The following is a 17,242-nucleotide window of genomic DNA, read 5'->3' on the forward strand; positions in this document are numbered from 1 at the left end:
CCCCACTCCTGAAGGCCTCTTCCTTATCCAGTCTTAACCTTCTGAGTTTAGCTGTGAACCAGGGTTTGTCATTGTTGTAACTCACCCTGGTGCATGATGGTACACAGCTGTCCTCACAGAAGCTGATGTAGGAAGTCACAGCCTCTGTGTACTCGTCCAGACTGTTGGTAGTAGTCCTGAACACATCCCAGTCTGTACAGCCTAAACACGCCTGGAGATTCTCCACAGCCTCACTGCTCCACTTCCTTGTCGTCCTCACAACAGGTTTGCAGAGCTTTAGTTTCTGCCTGTATGCAGGAATCAGGTGGACCATGATGTGGTCGGATTGGCCCAGTGCAGCACGTGGGACGGCGTGATAAGCGTCTCTGATGGTGGTGTAACAGTGATCCAGAATGTTGTCCTCTCTGGTCGGACATTTTATAAACTAGCTAAGATCAATGAATACTTGTGTTAGAATGCGCCAGTCGAGATCAACAGTCAATCAGACAACTGCTGCAAAACTTTAACATTAATGTTCACAGTTGTTCTCTATTCAATCTGACTGAGCTACAGCTAGTTTGCAAAGAAAACAGGCAGAAATTTCAGTGTCTAGCTGTGCAAAGCTGGTAGAAACATACCCTAAAAAACAGCTGTAATTGCTGCAAAGGGGGGTTGTGCTAAGCACCAACACAGTAGGGGCCATATGAAGATGAACACCACACCCCTTCAATGGCAAAGCACAGTATGGCACATTCATCGTAAACTAAAGCCACCTGCCCAGCAGTCAGTGCTGCACCTTATCTATTGAAGACAGTGAAAGAGTAAAGTAACGAGACAGACTGAGAAAGAGTGACAAAAAAAATACAAAATTGTTTTCGCAGAAAGACTGGCCGTCGTTCTTAAGCCTGCGAGCAGCATGGTTTCCTCCATTTCGTTGTCTTTGGTTATTTTTACCAAAGTGCCGCTTCTTTGATCAATCCAACATCACAGAGACGAAGACGAGCATGCAGTCATTGAGAAGGGGGTTAATGCTGGAACACAATTGACGGCTTGTCACTTTTTAGCTCGGAGCAACCAACATTGCAGAGTAGTTAGGAGACAGAGACAGAGGTAACACACATTAATACACATGCACACACACACACACATACATATCTCTAGAGCTTTTTGTGTGCTAAATAAATAACAAGCGATGATGTAAATTGGTGTTTTCCTGAAGTATGCAGCTGCTCCTGGGATGTATTTTTCATGTTACGGCATTTTTGAGTGGTTTAGGAGTGCAGGATGTACGGATAATGAATTTAACCCTGAAACTGAGTGCAAACACGCAACAATATACATGACTTGCCCTAATGTGTGCACACACACACACACATTCAGAAGGGGATTTGACTGTTTACCTGACCACAGGTGCACCACAGCAATAATTCCCGCCCCCATGTCCCTCTCTATGGCAATTGTTCTCCACCCACCAGAATCCAGGGAGGCACCGGGGGCAACATCAGCCCATAAGCATATACTGGCAGAAACACAGTGGGAGAGAGAAAGCTCATTGTTGGCGGACTGATCTCCAGTCTCTCGCTGACAGGCCTCCCCATGTCTGCCGGATTTGTGTTTTTGTTCTGTTCACGCGTGGTAAACACTTGCCTCTCATAACCGCTAGCTAGTACCACTGTCACACTGAGGCTATCGACACAATACTGCACTGAGCGACGCAGTGCACAAGCATACACACCAGGAGATGTATGTAAAAATGTAATGATATAAACAGCAGCTTAAGTGCATATACAAGTCCTTTTTTTAAAGGAAGAAATTAGCATATTCCTATCACTGTTTCAACCACCCAGCCCAAATACTCTCACTATCCCTTCCTTACTTAAAAAAAGAAATTTAAAAAGGTTGATTGAGGCAAAACAAGCAAGGCTGTTTTCTTCCTTTTCTTTCATATTTCCTGTTTCAATAATTAATATGCATGAGTTTTATGGCCGCTTAAGATGCGATCAATTATTCATTAACAGCATGTTAATTGCATCCACAGTCGTGAATATTTAACCAAACACTAAATCAATGGGGTCGAAACGAGCTGCAATATGGACATTTTATAAGCATTGCCAAAAAAAAGAAAGAAAATGAGGAATGACTTTAATGAAAACAGCAGCGAAAGGATTGAAATGGAAGGAGAGCAACAAAACAAAAGCTTGGAGAAGCTGTAAGTGACTCTCAGCCTTTTCTTTTGCTTCGTTGTTCTTTTGTATTTCAAATCTAAATGGAGAGGATGTAATCTTTCCATCTCTGCCCACTGTAGCCAGCCTTTTTCACTCCTAAAGACTCCAGACTCCTTTGTCCTGGATCTTTGTGTGCTTGTGTTAATGTGTATGAGTGTGTGCGCAGCTCTTGTTTGCGTGTGCACCATGTCTGGACAGTGACATTTCTCTGCCTGGATAACCATCACGCCCTCTGTCCCTCCAGCCATGACGCAGGGTAATGTCACCTGTCAGTCTCAAGCTCCTACTTACAACGGCTGCCCACCCCCTTCCTCACCTTTTCGACTCCCCCACCCTGTTCCAAATGGAACATCACCACCTCCACTGGACCCTCACCTGAGAGCCAAAACCCCGCTCACTGTTCCTCCCTCTATCCTACAGCTTTTCAGCGTTCTCATAACATGCCGTATCCTCTTTTGCTCTTTTACTTCCTTATATCCAAATGGCAACCACACCCTTTTCCTCCTTACATATGCCCCCCAGGACTCTGGAATAATAGCATGAGGAAGACAGCACAAATATAGTAAATGGCAGAGTCAAGGGTGGGAAGCTGACTTTTTTGTTTTGCCTGGACCCCGGTTTGCTTTGTGCCTGTTTTCAATTACTCCCGCTGCACAGGCAGGGTCGAGGTTTATGCATTATATGGGAATGTAATTGACTATAACTGCCCTCTTAACATTAACCAGGTGTACTGGCTGAGTGTGTGAGATTAGGGCCCCAGGCCCTGGGCCGTCGTGATTTGTGTGGACCGTCTACGTGGTTTGTCTCCTTGTTGATGTATTTATATCCTCCACCTCTGAGGCGCTGCCCATTAGCACCAGATTTAAATGCGCTATTTTCCTTTTCCTGTGTGTGCCTGCGCTTTCCCGAATGCCATGGAAGTTTCATCACACATCTGCCAGTACAAGAATGAGAGGGAAAGTTAGAAAAGAGGCAGGATGCAGATATGGCCAACTTCAAGGGGGGGCTGACTTTACAAGGACAAAGTCAAAATGGGCCCATTCACAAGGCTGACACACTGGGATTTGTATGTATAGCAGTGAGCAGACCTGCAGGGCACTAGCCTAGAGGCGATCACAGACACCCTGAACAGCACACCATCAGGGGGAGGCGGTGGAGGCCAATGCAGAGTTTATGTGTGTAAAAGGAGCATCAACAGGCTGTCAATCAAGCCCCTGAGCTGCCGCTTGTCACTCCCCAATGGAGCTCATCTGGGGCAGAGAATGGGGAGTCTCTTGGACCCCGGGTGAAGTAAGGAGGGGGACATGCTGGAAGGGAGGTGCAGGCAGCATGGAGGAGGCAATTGTCTGACTGTCTCAGCGACTTGAGCTTGATTTGATATTTGATACCGAGCATGTGGCATTTGAATGCAAATCTATTTTGATTGTCTCGGCGTCTGATAGGGTTAAGAGAAGTCTATGGGGGATATGCATGTATGGGTGTGTTTCGGAGGCCTAGGACGGGACACAAAATAAGAAAGAGAATTATTCAGATGTATTATATTACTTACCAATTCACTTGCATCAGGGGTGTGTTCCTCTCAGAGTAATATAAAGATATTTAATCAGTCTAATATGGAAGGTAATGGGTCAGGTGTGAAAATTTGGTATTTAGTCCCCCTGTCTAACAAAAACCCCTCATGAGTGGGGATGCGCACTATATTTTGGAATGCATTTGACAAAGTTAAAAGAAAGAAAATCTGAATTTAAGTGCAAGATTTGCTTTGAAAAGCTATTTAAGCAGCAATCATTGTTTATATCATTTCACAATGTTATTGTTATTGTATTATTGTATTAGTAAAAATATGTACAGTACCTTTCCACAGTAATAAAGTTGTCTTTTTGGGTTGATCATTTAAGTAATTATTATTTATTCCAGCCTTTGAAAGGTGTATCATATTCATCAAAGAATGTTTGCAGAAAGTTTCATTGCAATATCTAAAATACTGTAGAAATTCTTGCAGTTACTGAGTCTTAGGTCATATTTCACATTTTAATATAAATTGATCTTGGTATCATTCGTCTTGATACACATTTCTTTTAAAATGTTCTCTAACATATCTACTGTTCGGATTGTTTTGAAACGATGTGGTGTGAAGTCATTATGAGCACCGGGTTTCCTTACCTGTAGTAAAAAAATGTCAACCACATAACAGCGTCCCTTAGTTTAGCAATTTGAAACAACCCAAACTGAAATCTGTGAGACACAATACCATGTTGATTGAAATTGTCTCTTGTGAAAGTGTAGGGGATTAAAATCAAAGTTTGTTGCCGTTTTCTTTGCTAAGTATCATATGTGTTACAATGCAAAGCTACATTTAACAAGGCTGTCTGTTCTAACAATCTGCCTTATCAGCTGCCACTTGTTTGTCCACTCACATATTTTCCTAATACTTATGATTCCTGGAAAGATAAAGGAACGTATCATCAATGACAGTCTGACCCAAAATCCAAAAGCTTGCTTCCCTCTTGGCGGACCTAGAGCAGAATGGCGTAAAACAGCTGGTGAGTTGGAATGAATCAGCCAGCGGCCTCAATAAACATAACTCCTCTTTTGACACAGATGCTGTTCAGCAAAGAGAACAGCAACATTTTTGATGACCTTGATATCTTGCAAAAGTATAGATCCTTCTGATACAAACATATTTTTTTGTCTTTTTTATTTAAATCAGCTAAAATGTGGGCACCCGCTGGCTAACTTTAAGTCTTTGACCATTCTGAGCATTCATTCACTTTCTACAAATTTACTGTAAAATAATCTGTCTGCTACAGGTAAGGGGAACCTTTACTGTTAAACTCACAGAACCTCAGTCCAAAATATTCAATCCATCTCTTTAAGTGCAGAAATCTGGCAGTCTACACGTGAAATGTTATGTTTGTGAACTAATTATTTCACTTGCATAAACATAAAAACTGTTTAAAAGGTATAAAGACCAAAAAATGGATGGATAAAGTTGGTTTTGCTGCAGCATAGAAACCCGAGGCTCACTCCCACCCCCCCCACCCCCCTCCCCCCACACACACAACCAATTAGAGCAGTGACTTCTGAAATGCCATAATACCCATTAATTAGCAGGCTGCTATTTTCTCAGTGATTTGGCTAATTAGTCTGCAAGGCTCTACACAATTTGGACCATTATGACTGGGTTTAAGCAATGCAAACACTCACAGATGCACACAATGGAGCTGTTGAGCAAATACATACCTGCAATGCGCAAACCAATCATTTCACCCAGCTGAGTGACCCTGATTTAGGTGACTCCGTTGTGAGCTTTCATAGCAGGAGAGCGGGATATGAGTGAAAAGCTCAAGCAATAGGGCAACATTGAGGATTTAGACACACACTGCCCCCTCTGACTGACTGGTTTTATAGCTGCACATATCAAATTGTCATCGCAGTTTCAATGTGTGCAAAACTGGAATTGCAAAAGACTCGCTGGAGGCAATATTGGGCTGATTATAGCATATCAGGTGTCATCCATTCAGACTGGTTCCCAATAATATATTTTACAAGTTGGATTGATTTTGACTGCCTTTCATAGTCTCATCTCATACAGATTTTAGTGGCCAGGATGCTAAGGCTCACGGACAGTGGTGAGGAGATCATGGTGACAGGAAAAAATCCCAAGCGGTATCGCCATCACAATATCGAACAATAATATTACAATTTAACGTATTCCTAACATCGTGCAACTCTATTTCTGGGAAATGAAAAGTTATTGTTTAATATGTTACTGAGAGTTAATAACTCTCTTGGCATCTTCATTAGCATAAATCCAGATTTGTTGGAGCCGAAGGCTAAAGCTAGCAGCTAGTCTGAGAGGGGACAAGACCAAACGGACTTCTTCTGTCTTAAAGCAACTTCAGTCTCCAAAAAATTATAGCGTTTTATGCAAAAGTCATTTAACAAATTTTAAGCAACCATCAAATTTGCATTTGGTGGATATTTACACAGAAGCCGGTTATAATGTACACAGCACATGGCGGTAGGAGGAGGTATGCCTCCAATGAGCTTTCTGTGTGAAGCTCATACTGAGAACAGAACATGTAAAGAATTACAGTCTGATATAAAGCTAAAGCAGTATAAAAAGCAAAAATCTTAGAGGTTTAATTCAGTATAATTAATTGTCTTTTTATTCTTCCTTTCTTTACTGTTGGGCAACTCCTCTCACTAGAAAAGTGTTCCTATATCAGTATGTTTCATGCTGGATGATGATTGGTGGCGCACCTTCAACTTCCATTTTTAAATAATAGTGGACTTCTCTCTCAATAACCAACCAATGCAAACGGCATACTGGCTCAAAGTTGTAAACTGACTTTTAGATAAAACGCTGTGATGTCTTTAAGAGTGAAATTGCTTTAAGACAGATGACGTCTGTTTGGTCTTGGCCCCTCAGATTGGCTTCAGCCTCTGGGACCAACTAATCCAGAAAAACTCTAAAAAAAGGCTGCATGGAGTTTTCTGCTGCATGTTGGATATTAACTGATCATAACCTTTCAATAGAGCTTCACTTGTAAAATCCTGAGCCTGAATCTTTTAACAAGGTAAACAACAAAAGGCCTCACAGCCCTGTGTTCTAGTAAAAAACAGTGTTTCAGCTCTTCGTAATGACCTGGCATGTGGAAGAGCAGCTCTCTTCCCACTTTGACAGGCCATCAGTGTCTCCAGTTGGACAGACGGGCCACTGACACAGCACCACGAGTCCGGGAAACCTCTTCAATCACTTCCTCACTTTTCCCTGTCTGTCAAACGACAGAAAGGTGTGATTGATCTGTTGTTTCTCCAGAGTAGTAAGACAGAGAAGTTGTATTGGAGTCAGAACAAGAACGTCTGGTTTGTGTGACAACCACTTTCAAAGGTTTATTAATCATCGTCATCAATAACGGCGCCGTGCTGTTGGTTGTCTTGCTGCTAGTGCGCGTCCGCCAGGAGTGCACTCTCGCTGCTCGCAGCACGATGAACTTCATAAGTGTCCCATCACCACTTTAATCAAATTACTTATGAACCAAAATTGACAGTTTTCATTAATTATAAAGGATTATTCTAATTGCGATTCAAATTTATTCATTTAGAACAGAAGGCATTCAGTAATGTTTCAGGAAATTTGCATATTAAATGGAGAGAGTAGGCCATTAGCTATGCTAATGTATGCATGATTCCTTATTTTGTGATTGGTGGGCCATATGTAGTAGGCTGGGGGTGTGCAGGTGAGGAATCTAGAAGGAGCTGTAATATGTTTAATAAACACAGAGGGACACAGGACCAAAACATGCACATGAACAAGTATGCACACACACACACACACACGCACGCACACACACACAAACACAAACACACACACACACACACATAACACCAACACGTACACTGTGGGAAAGCGTTCGCCTCCATTCAGAATCAGTCTTCTTCTGACACATGCGCGCTTTCTGTCTCACATTTTTCTTGTCTCTTTGCTTCCATATTCGTCCCTCAAGACCCTTTTGGTGGGGAGCAACTTTTCAGCCAAGAACAAACATAGCACACTAATTAAGTTTCTGATTTCTGATCCTGCTGGATATAGAAACATAACCTTGAGCCGCCTTATAGTCTCAGTCGCAGTTATGATTTAATGTGGTGCTTAAATGGAACAAAAAGAAAGAACTTCTGCAAGCGGCACATTCATCCCCACAATGTATGGGACTGGTCTCCATTTGACACCCTGCTCTTTATCAAGCTATATATAGTTGATGCATTATGCATTAAGCTTAACATGTGCTTAAATCAACACTATTCAATAAAAGTGCACCAGTCTTCAGATAAAGCAGAAAGGAGAACAGTTAGGGTAAATGACTACGCAGGGAGGTACACAGCCCAGACACACACACACACATACTAGCGGTCACACACACCCTTTGGCTGTGCAGCGGTGTCTACCTGGCCGGTGACAGGGCCATTATTCACCAGTCAGTCCCACGAGGGCAGAGTTTGGAGCTGGACAGGAGTAGCACAGCGTCCCGACATGGCAGGACAGCGCCGGGGTGAGAGGGACCAGGACCCTTCATTACTCCTGTGGTCTGGGGGCCTGGGGCCTGGAGCCTCTCTCCTTCCCTCTCTTTGTCTTTGTCTCCATCAGATTAATGGGCTAGGCCCGACAGAGGAAGTGTTTCAATCAGCACCGCCTGCCAAGACTGTCCATCACCCAGACAAGCTCTTATTCATCATGACTTTGATGCAGGGGCACACATACACACATGCACAGATGTTTATTTAACTACACATATTCCCCTTTTGTTGCTGTGGTGCACAGTCCTGGCACAGGTAGCCACATTTTCATACAAGTTGATGAACCAGGCTCTCCTCTTCCTAAGCTGGAGAGATCTCGCTGCCTGTCTTCCCATGCTGCCTCAAAGAAGTCTCGGTTGAATTTTGAATGATCCTTTTTGGATCAAATGGATGAAACACAATTGGTTAAGTGTCTCTGGGACTTCTGTCCCCAAGCTGAGACTGGAGCTCCAGCAGTAAAAAAAGCGAGGGGACGATCTCTCCCAAGCGAGGCCTCTCCCTGAGCGCCGAAGATGCACCGTAGTTCCCCCCCATGACCCACCATCTCCCTCCTCCAGGGTCCATTTGTTCTGAGAAATATTTAACGATGGGGGCAAATTCAGCTGACAAGATGTGCACACACATCACGGAGATAAAGAGGAGGATGGGACGTTGCACGGAGTGAGCTGGAAATGAATTTTTCAGTGCATTGAGATGTTCTATTTGAATAAATCATGACACTTAAGATAGACATGAGGGCAATATAGAGGTGCCCACCACTACTTTGAGGAGAGCACTCCAAAGGAATGAAGTGTGTAAGCATGTTTCTCTTTGTCCTTACATTTCGCTGTTTGTGATCAACCATTTTTTTATTCCTGTTAGATATTTTCTGTCTTTAAAAGTCATTTCTCTGTGTCCATCCGTTAGAATTAGATTTTAAAAAAAAATGTTTCTTTTCCAGTCTGCAGGTGACAGAAAAATGTGGTGGTGCCCTTGGTGAAGATGAGTAAAAAAGACTTAAAGTAATTTTTATTATATAAGCATAATCTCCAACCATCATTAGCGTAAACTCTGCAGATGGTTTTGCCTTGAAACAAAAAATGAGTATGTGGAAAAGCACCTCTTCTCCACTGTTAAGTACGATGAAGGACCTGTGTTTTTGTGGGCTTGTTCCTCTTTTAAAGGCCCTGAAAAGATTGTTATTGCAGATGGCATCTAAATCTTCATAAGGTACCAGGAGATTTTAAGTACAAATCTGGTAGCATCTGCCAGAAATTGACAAATGAGTTGTTGTTGGGTCTTTCAACAAGATATTGATCCAAGACATATGGTTAAATCAACACAACAAAAGGTTCACCAGAAACAAAATCAACTGTCTTCCATAGCCATTTGATTCCTCTGACATAAATCGTTTGAAAAATGTGTGGGCTGAGCTGAAAGAGAGTGCAAAAGAGGGCACCCAGGACTCTGGATGATCTAAATAAATTATTGTAAGAGAATGATGTGATAGAAGAAGACCAGATGTTGTTCTTGGCAAGGGATTTTTATCCTCCTTTTATAAATGCATTCAGGTTTTTATTTATTTTTCCGGTGTGAGATTTTTTTTTTTTTTTTTTCACATCTTTACTAGGGGTAACAATGAATTTGTCTGCTTTTGTATCGAAAGTGGGCCACTGCAGACTGTTATTGCCTGGTGTCCAAGGCTGAGGACCAGACCCAGAGACAGACCTGGTTCTGGATTATTAATGACCCCCCCAATGGAGCCAGGCCCCCACCTCCTACCAGTGCCCCACTGCACCCCTGGGGTCAGCCTGCATGGCTCCTGGTGCAAGGCCCCACTCATAAATCTCCCTAAATTAGTGTGTGTGCGGGTCACGAGTGTGTGCTCCTGTGCTTAAACATATACTGCAGGCTGGAAGACAGGTCACCACAAAAACAAGCCAGTCGGGCTCTTGGTTGAAGTGTCAGTGATGCATGGCGGAAAGACCGAAAGAAAGAGTAGCGCAGAACAACAAGAAAATGAGAAATGAAACGCAGAGGAGAGGAAAAGAAAATACATAAAGCAAGAGTTTGAGGAAGAGATTTCATCCCACTAGAATGTCACACCTCACTGTACTGTCACTTTACACATGCTGACAGATATTTTCCTAAATGCATCTCAATGCTTAATTGCCATAGTGCAGGACCCTTTTTCCTTCTACCTGCCTGGATTGGTTCAACATGTCCCGCCATGCTAACAGGCACGGGGAAGTGCTGTTGTGTCACTTAGTTAACCCCCGAGACAAATGGCTCCCCTCCGGAGCACAGTGAATTACACACCTCATGAAGCATATTAGGAGCCAGACACAGCGCGTATCTCATGGAGCTGATCTGTACAGCTCAAATAGATGGCAGAAGAAAAGACGGCTGAGTTACAGCATCAACTGTGGCATTTTGTTTTATTCTTACAGAGCATCAGAACTAAATTAACAGAGCAGAGGGAAGAGGGGCAAAAAATGACTCAAAGTAGGAATGAGTATAAAGCCGCTGTTCTAAAGTAATCCACGTTGAATTTGACAGGGAAAACAACTCCTTACCTCATTTGTGGCTAATGTAGGAAAATTATTAGAAAATATAACAGAACTGTCCCTTGGAGGCTTCCGTGCTGTTAGCTAATCGCTTAGACAATCTTTATCACTACAGTAATATTATTTAGATGCTACGGGGATTACTTAAAAGTTGTGTTATAATTGCTTTCCTTGTTTTGTTTTGCATGGGCAGGGGGGTGATTTTGTGTTTAATTGCTCCAAAGTGACAAATAATGCCTGTTATGATATGATGAAAGTGTAAGATCATTAAATTACCACGGCGACTGGCTGTGTGTGCTTTTTGTTTTTTAATTTTTTGCACTGTAGCAAATTTACGCCACAAGGCTTGAGAAGGCCAAGCAGTTATTTACACAAATTCACTTCCACAGCCGTTTCTGGATTTAGGGGTAATTACATGAGAGCGAAATGGTTTTATTTCATTTAATCCGGCCGGTGAAGCAATTTGCACCAGTAATATCTGGCTGCACGGGCTTCACAGCTCGAAAGCAGCGAGACTTTCAAATGCAAAGATGGTATGAGGGGGAATAATTGAAGCAAGGATCAGGAAAGACACCAGTGTAAAGTACAAAGCCAAAATAAAAACGTTAAGCCTCCATACCTGAAAGCACATTCTGGAGGAAATAAGAACAAAAAGAGCTCAAATACCATAAAAAGGGTTTCTTTATTCGTTATCTATCAACCATGTTCTGTATTTATGTAGTTGTGTAATTGTATGAAAGTTGTTTCAAACTATTTTTGCCTGTCTGAAAAAGTAATGACTAAAAAAGTACTGACTGAACTTTTTCAATTTTGTTATAGTTCAACTTCAGTGCATTGCATTGGGATTTTGTGTGACAAGTAGCACAAAAAAGTGAAGCAGAATAAAAAGGATACATGTTTTTTTTTAAATATTATACTTTTTAGAACCACCTTTCATTTCAGTTCCAGCAGCAGATCCTTTCATTATATCTCTACCAGCTTTGCATATTGTTGCTTTTTTGCAAAATAGATCTAGTTCAGTTGGATTGGATGGAGAGTATCTGTGAACATCAGTTATCAAGTTATGCCACTGATTCTCAGTTGGAGTAAGCTCTGGACTTTGACTGAGCCTTTCTAAGTCATGAATTTTCTCTGATCAGATCTATTCCATTGTATGTCTCTCTTTATGTTCAGGATTCTTTTTTTCCTGTTGGAAGGAGAACCTCTGATCTTTTTAGCCCTGTAACAGATTTTCTTTATGTACTGCCATATTTTGAGCTCCACCCATCTTGCCATCAACTCTGACCAGCTTCTCTGTCTCAGCTGAAGAAATGTTTTCCCACAGAATGGTGTGTTTAGAGTTATGTGCAGCGTTACTAAGGCCAAAACCTTCAGTTTGGGTCTTATCCGAGCAGAACATCTTCCTCCACTCGTTTACTTTGTCCCTTATAGAGGTGGGGAGGATGGAGGCTTTTGCAAAGGAAAGCATATCAAGCCTATTGGGTCAGTGGAATGACAAAATGGCACAACAAAGATCATTGGTTATGCACAGTGTTTAGCACTGCGTCACATTTCAGTAATTTAGCGGCTCATGAGAGATTTTGTGACAACAAAAACTGGGTCTCTTTGTTATCACAGCTTCTTCCTCTGGCTTTGAAATCAAGTCATTTTGTGTAAACAGGTGATTCCTGCTAAGCACCACATGGGGTTCTTTTACACTTTTCCGTGGGACTGATAATTACTATTCCTTGTTTTGTTAATAAGCAAAAAGCAGAGAAATTACTGGCCCCTAAATAGAGCAACGGATATAATTCCAGACTTTTGTCAGCTATCTGCACATATTTACTGATCAGCTGTCAATCAGATTATCCTTAAATCCGTACGGTAATCTCTTTGCTATTACATATCAACACACATTGCTCCTTTATCCATCCTAACTTCAACACGCAAACACACTCACTGATAATCCATGTCCAATGGCTCTCAAAAGTGTTGACTCCAATTTAAAACTGAAGGTTTTTGAGACTTAAAAAATAAAGCCGCGATTTTGATGATTTTAAATCTGACAGACAATATGTGGACTCACCTGAAAAAGGGCTCTTTGCTGACTTTTTCCTTTAAAAGTGGGCAAATGTTTCCACGTAAAAATGTGGGATGGTGATAGAGGCCTGCCAAAGACTGAATATTGAAATTTAATCCAAAGGTGGTTCAGGGAAGTATTCATTTAGGGATGTGAACAGTTATGCAACTATTTTGTTGCAGCTTTTTACATTTTTTGTATTTTCTCTTTAATAAATGTGTTTTTTAGTTAAACTGAATTTTTAACATCCGAAAAGCTGAGGATCTACACAAGATGTTCAGAAGACAAGACATCAGACAGACTCCATGTGTTCCTTCACGCTTATCCTCTCAAGAGTCTCATTCTAACTCGTCTTCCAAACTCTAATATTTAACCCTATGATTTTGCCTCCTCTGACTGAGGTGACCCTAACTTTCTTCCATCCACTTATCCATCATCTATCCATCATGGATGCCTGGGCAAAGGAGCAGGAGGGCTGTTGAGGGAAAAAAGCAGAATCGATGAATTAAACAGGAGGTGCAGCAAGGAAGGTGGGGTATGTCGAACAAGTGGATGTGGTCCACAGCTGTCTGTTAGGCTGCTCTCTGACCTTGAGGAGATAAGAAAGTTGGGAGACCCTCAGTCCGTGGGGTCTAACAGCATGCTGAAGGAAAAAAAAAAAAACATCTCTCGACTTCATGAATTATTGAGATATTGGCCCGCAGCTTCTAAAATATACAGGAGGGTGGTCTGTCTCTCCTTTCGGATTTCACGTACTGTCTGCTTCGTCCTTCTGTCTATCTTTTCAATCGGTTTCTTCTTTCATTCTCTGCGCCATTTTTTCCCTCTCCCATAATCTCTCTTGTCTCATTCAGATTTGGCCTCTGGTGCAAATACGACTATAAATCACAACACTAAAAAAGTCAAAGGAAAAAAAAAAACACAAAGCATTAAAGAAAAGAGTTTGTTATTGAGATCATAGCATGATTTTTCTTCTTTACTCTGGGGGTAGAATCCACCACCAACCAGCTGTCATGCATTTAAAACTTGTCGGGGAATAACCGCGAGTTCTTGTGTTACATCAGATGCTTGTAATGCACACAGCAGTAAGCCGGCCCTCGAAATGAGACATAACTCTGCTGCGTCCATTTATCTTCTTTGGTTTTTGTTAGGGCTTTTTTTCTGTGTCTAGATGAAGCAATTGTCCGAGGCGCTGTGTTTCTCCTGACATGCCAGTGTGCGCGATTATATCCGAGGCGCTTGGCTCCAAACGCGCTGCCCAGTGCAGAATCGTAGCCATAACAAATGAACAGAGGGGAGAAAATAAGACATATGAAAGAAAAGCTGAGCAAAGGAGTGATTCTCTCTCTGGATGCTGGAGATTTGTATTGTAAGCAGTTTCGGCTGTCAGCACTTCTTTGAGCTACCTCAAAGGGGGGAGGAGGAAGGTGGAGTAGGGGTGGGAAATGTTGTAGTTTTATAACCACCCCCCCACCCCCCTTTTTTTTTATGAGGGTTCCTGTTTATTTGTACACAGCGGTGTTTATTTTTGCGGTTCCTTTGATTTGCTTTTTTTGTCACAGAGGCAGACAGACAGTGCAGAAGGGTGAAGGAGGAGATGTACAATACTGCAGTTTCACTTACTGAAGAAGTTGTCAGGTCTCATGCCTCGGGGTGGGGTGAGGGAATAAATTGTCAGCCATCCCCCTTTTTCTGCTTTCCAGACCAAACCACCCCCCGCCCCCATCTACAACCCCAACTCTCGCCTGTACTCCTCCCCTCCCTCATTAAGTATTAATGTGGGTAGCCATACTTGCCATCTCAGCCTATTAATAATGCATGGCAGGTGCTGTTGATGTGGTCTCTCACACTGAGATTGAGAGAGGCAGGAATGGCAACACCGTGCTGCAGAGTAGCTACAGCTCAACCTCCGTCACACGGCTGTGCAGCTGGAGAACTGAGACAGGGTTGGGTGCTGGGGGGTTACATCTGCCCTGGTGAGTTTATGGCAAGCTTTGACAGACGCTCGAAGATTGATACACAAGATTGCGTCTAAGTCACCGTCTCGGCGAAGGTTTTACTGAGAAAAACTACGCTTGTCACAAGCAGCTGACGGAAGACTGTCAGATGCAGCGAGAGCCCCATTCACTACTAGTTGTATCTGTTTTTTTCTGTGTTTTGCCATTTATCAGTAGGCTGCCCTTTTAAGGACTTGCAGGTGATCTTTACACAGCTCATCTGATTTTCCCCTCTGTGTGTCTCTCATGCATGTGCAGGTTCTTCCTCAAGTTCTTCCTGAAGTGCAACCAGAACTGCCTGAAGAATGCAGGGAACCCTCGAGACATGAGGCGTTTTCAGGTGACAAATAGCTTTCTGAACTTCAATGGCCTTCACAGTGACTGTATAGTTGACAAGTAGTACATATCCATGCTATTAAGGAACACAGTAAAACACCATCCTGCCAGAGAATGAAACAAAGAACACATACAAGGTGTCAAGACTGAACATTATTCTGAAGTGGAAGAAAATAATACATAGATTTAAAATTTTTACAATTAAAATTAGAAAAATCTGGCATGCTTTATTTGAAAGTCAGGACATGAACTGCACAAGTCACCCAATTAGTAAACAGTCTTCCTAGGTGTGATTTAAATTCAATCTAAATATAGCTGCTCTAGAGAATGTATAAGAGAACATTAGTGAATGAACAGCACCATAAAGACCAAGATAAACACCAAACAGGACTCTTAGCCATGGACTCCACATTTTGCATTAATGGAAGAGTGGCAAGAAGAAAGTCTTAAAGTGAAGGCCAAAAGAAGTCCTGTTTAAAGCCAGGTGGGGACACCACAAACATGTGGACCAAAACCCTAAAAAAACACCCAAAGCAACCAAAGCATCTTCATGTGTTATAATGGCCCAGTAGACTTTAAGACTGATGTTCCTGAAGTCTCTGGGTGAATTCGGCCTTTAAACATTTAGGTATTTCTTGGAAAGACAATAGATAAAACCTGAAGGGAATTGTGCCTGATATCTTTATAAAAGGGTTCTTAATGTTTTGGATGAAACAGCTTTGGGTGATGTATATTTAAGGGTTGACAAGACAGTCATTGTGCTCATGTAGCACATTTAAAAAGCAAGTTTAAAGAAGTCATAGCATCGTCTGATAGCCCTAAGTGCTTAAAACAGTTATTCTATGTGATTAATTGCTAATTAAGTTTGCCTGCTTAATAACCTACCTAAGGTATTTGGCTAAAAGTTTGCATTTGATCCTATACAAAATTTTCAAAACTCCGTAAAGCTTTGATAAACTACTTCATTTTCTGTTTTCAGTTGTTATCAGCAGTTCCTTTGTTTCCCTTCACTTCCCATCTCTCAGGTGGTAGTCTCTACTACGGTGAGCGTTGAGGGCCATGTCCTGGCCGTGTCCGACAACATGTTTGTGCACAACAACTCTAAACACGGTCGGCGAGCTCGACGGTTGGACCCTTCGGAAGGAACACCATCCTACCTGGAACACGGTATTTTAAAAAACATCAAAAGTATAACTCTGTATTGTAACCCCCCACCCCCACCCCACCCCCCCACCCCAATCTGGATCCACTTTCAACCCCTTTTTCCCTTCTTGTCTCTTCTCCCCCTTTTAAACATGCTTTTTTTTTCTTATCTTCTCTCTGTTTTCTCCTTGATTTTACTTTCCTCTCTTGTCTGGGTTCTAACTCAAGCTAAGGAGCGAGTGCTAGCTCGCTAGAGTCTCTTGTCTCTCCCATGTGGCCTGCTCCCCTCAGGTTTGCGCCTCTGGGTCTTCTACTCTGCTTCGCATAAGCACTATGTGTCTTATGAGGTCTGTTCTGCTTAAAGCCAACACTGGCTTTATTTCCTTAGAGACCTGCTTTTATCCTCTAGCCCTCCATCACTCTCCATCCCTCAGGTTTTCAAGCACACCCATAACACGCAGGGGTGGGGGGAGGATGCCAGCGCACACACCCCCGCACTCACAGACAAACCCAAACCTTTAATACTTCATAATGACATGTGCACATGATTTAGGAGGCTGCACTGATTCCCAAGTCCCTAATCCAGTTATTTTCTCATTTCGATTTCCCAGACATTGAATAAGAGAAACATATTTTTTTTTTCTTTGAGGAAAGTCAACCTCAGGGATGATAATGACGACAAAAGTAAGAAGGGATTTAAATGACCGCCTAGAGTAGATTGAGTTAAGATTGAATGCTACGGTTAAGTCTTTCTTTGTCTCTCCAGAGACAAAGTGGACCACTTGACCCCTCCCGTGCCCGGTCTCACAGATGATTAGAAAAGTTCACAAAGATGAGACATATTGGAGATGTCAGCTCTTACACCAAAAGTGGAAT

The 17,242-nt window shown here is 42.3% G+C and overlaps 1 protein-coding gene across 3 annotated transcripts in view; it reads left to right on the plus strand.

The window, feature by feature from the left end:
• Nucleotides 1-17,242, plus strand: part of ebf1a (EBF transcription factor 1a) — an 82,959-nt gene that overhangs the window by 33,491 nt on the left and 32,226 nt on the right. For all 3 annotated transcript variants that reach the window (XM_047353202.1, XM_047353201.1, XM_047353200.1), the window contains exons 7-8: nucleotides 15,146-15,227; nucleotides 16,249-16,390. In XM_047353202.1, the coding sequence (XP_047209158.1) occupies nucleotides 15,146-15,227; nucleotides 16,249-16,390 (224 nt within the window). The remainder of the gene's footprint in view (nucleotides 1-15,145; nucleotides 15,228-16,248; nucleotides 16,391-17,242) is intronic.

The sequence above is a fragment of the Girardinichthys multiradiatus genome, chromosome 23 (assembly GCF_021462225.1).
Source record: "Girardinichthys multiradiatus isolate DD_20200921_A chromosome 23, DD_fGirMul_XY1, whole genome shotgun sequence".
In the NCBI taxonomy this organism is placed as follows: Eukaryota; Metazoa; Chordata; class Actinopteri; order Cyprinodontiformes; family Goodeidae; genus Girardinichthys; species Girardinichthys multiradiatus.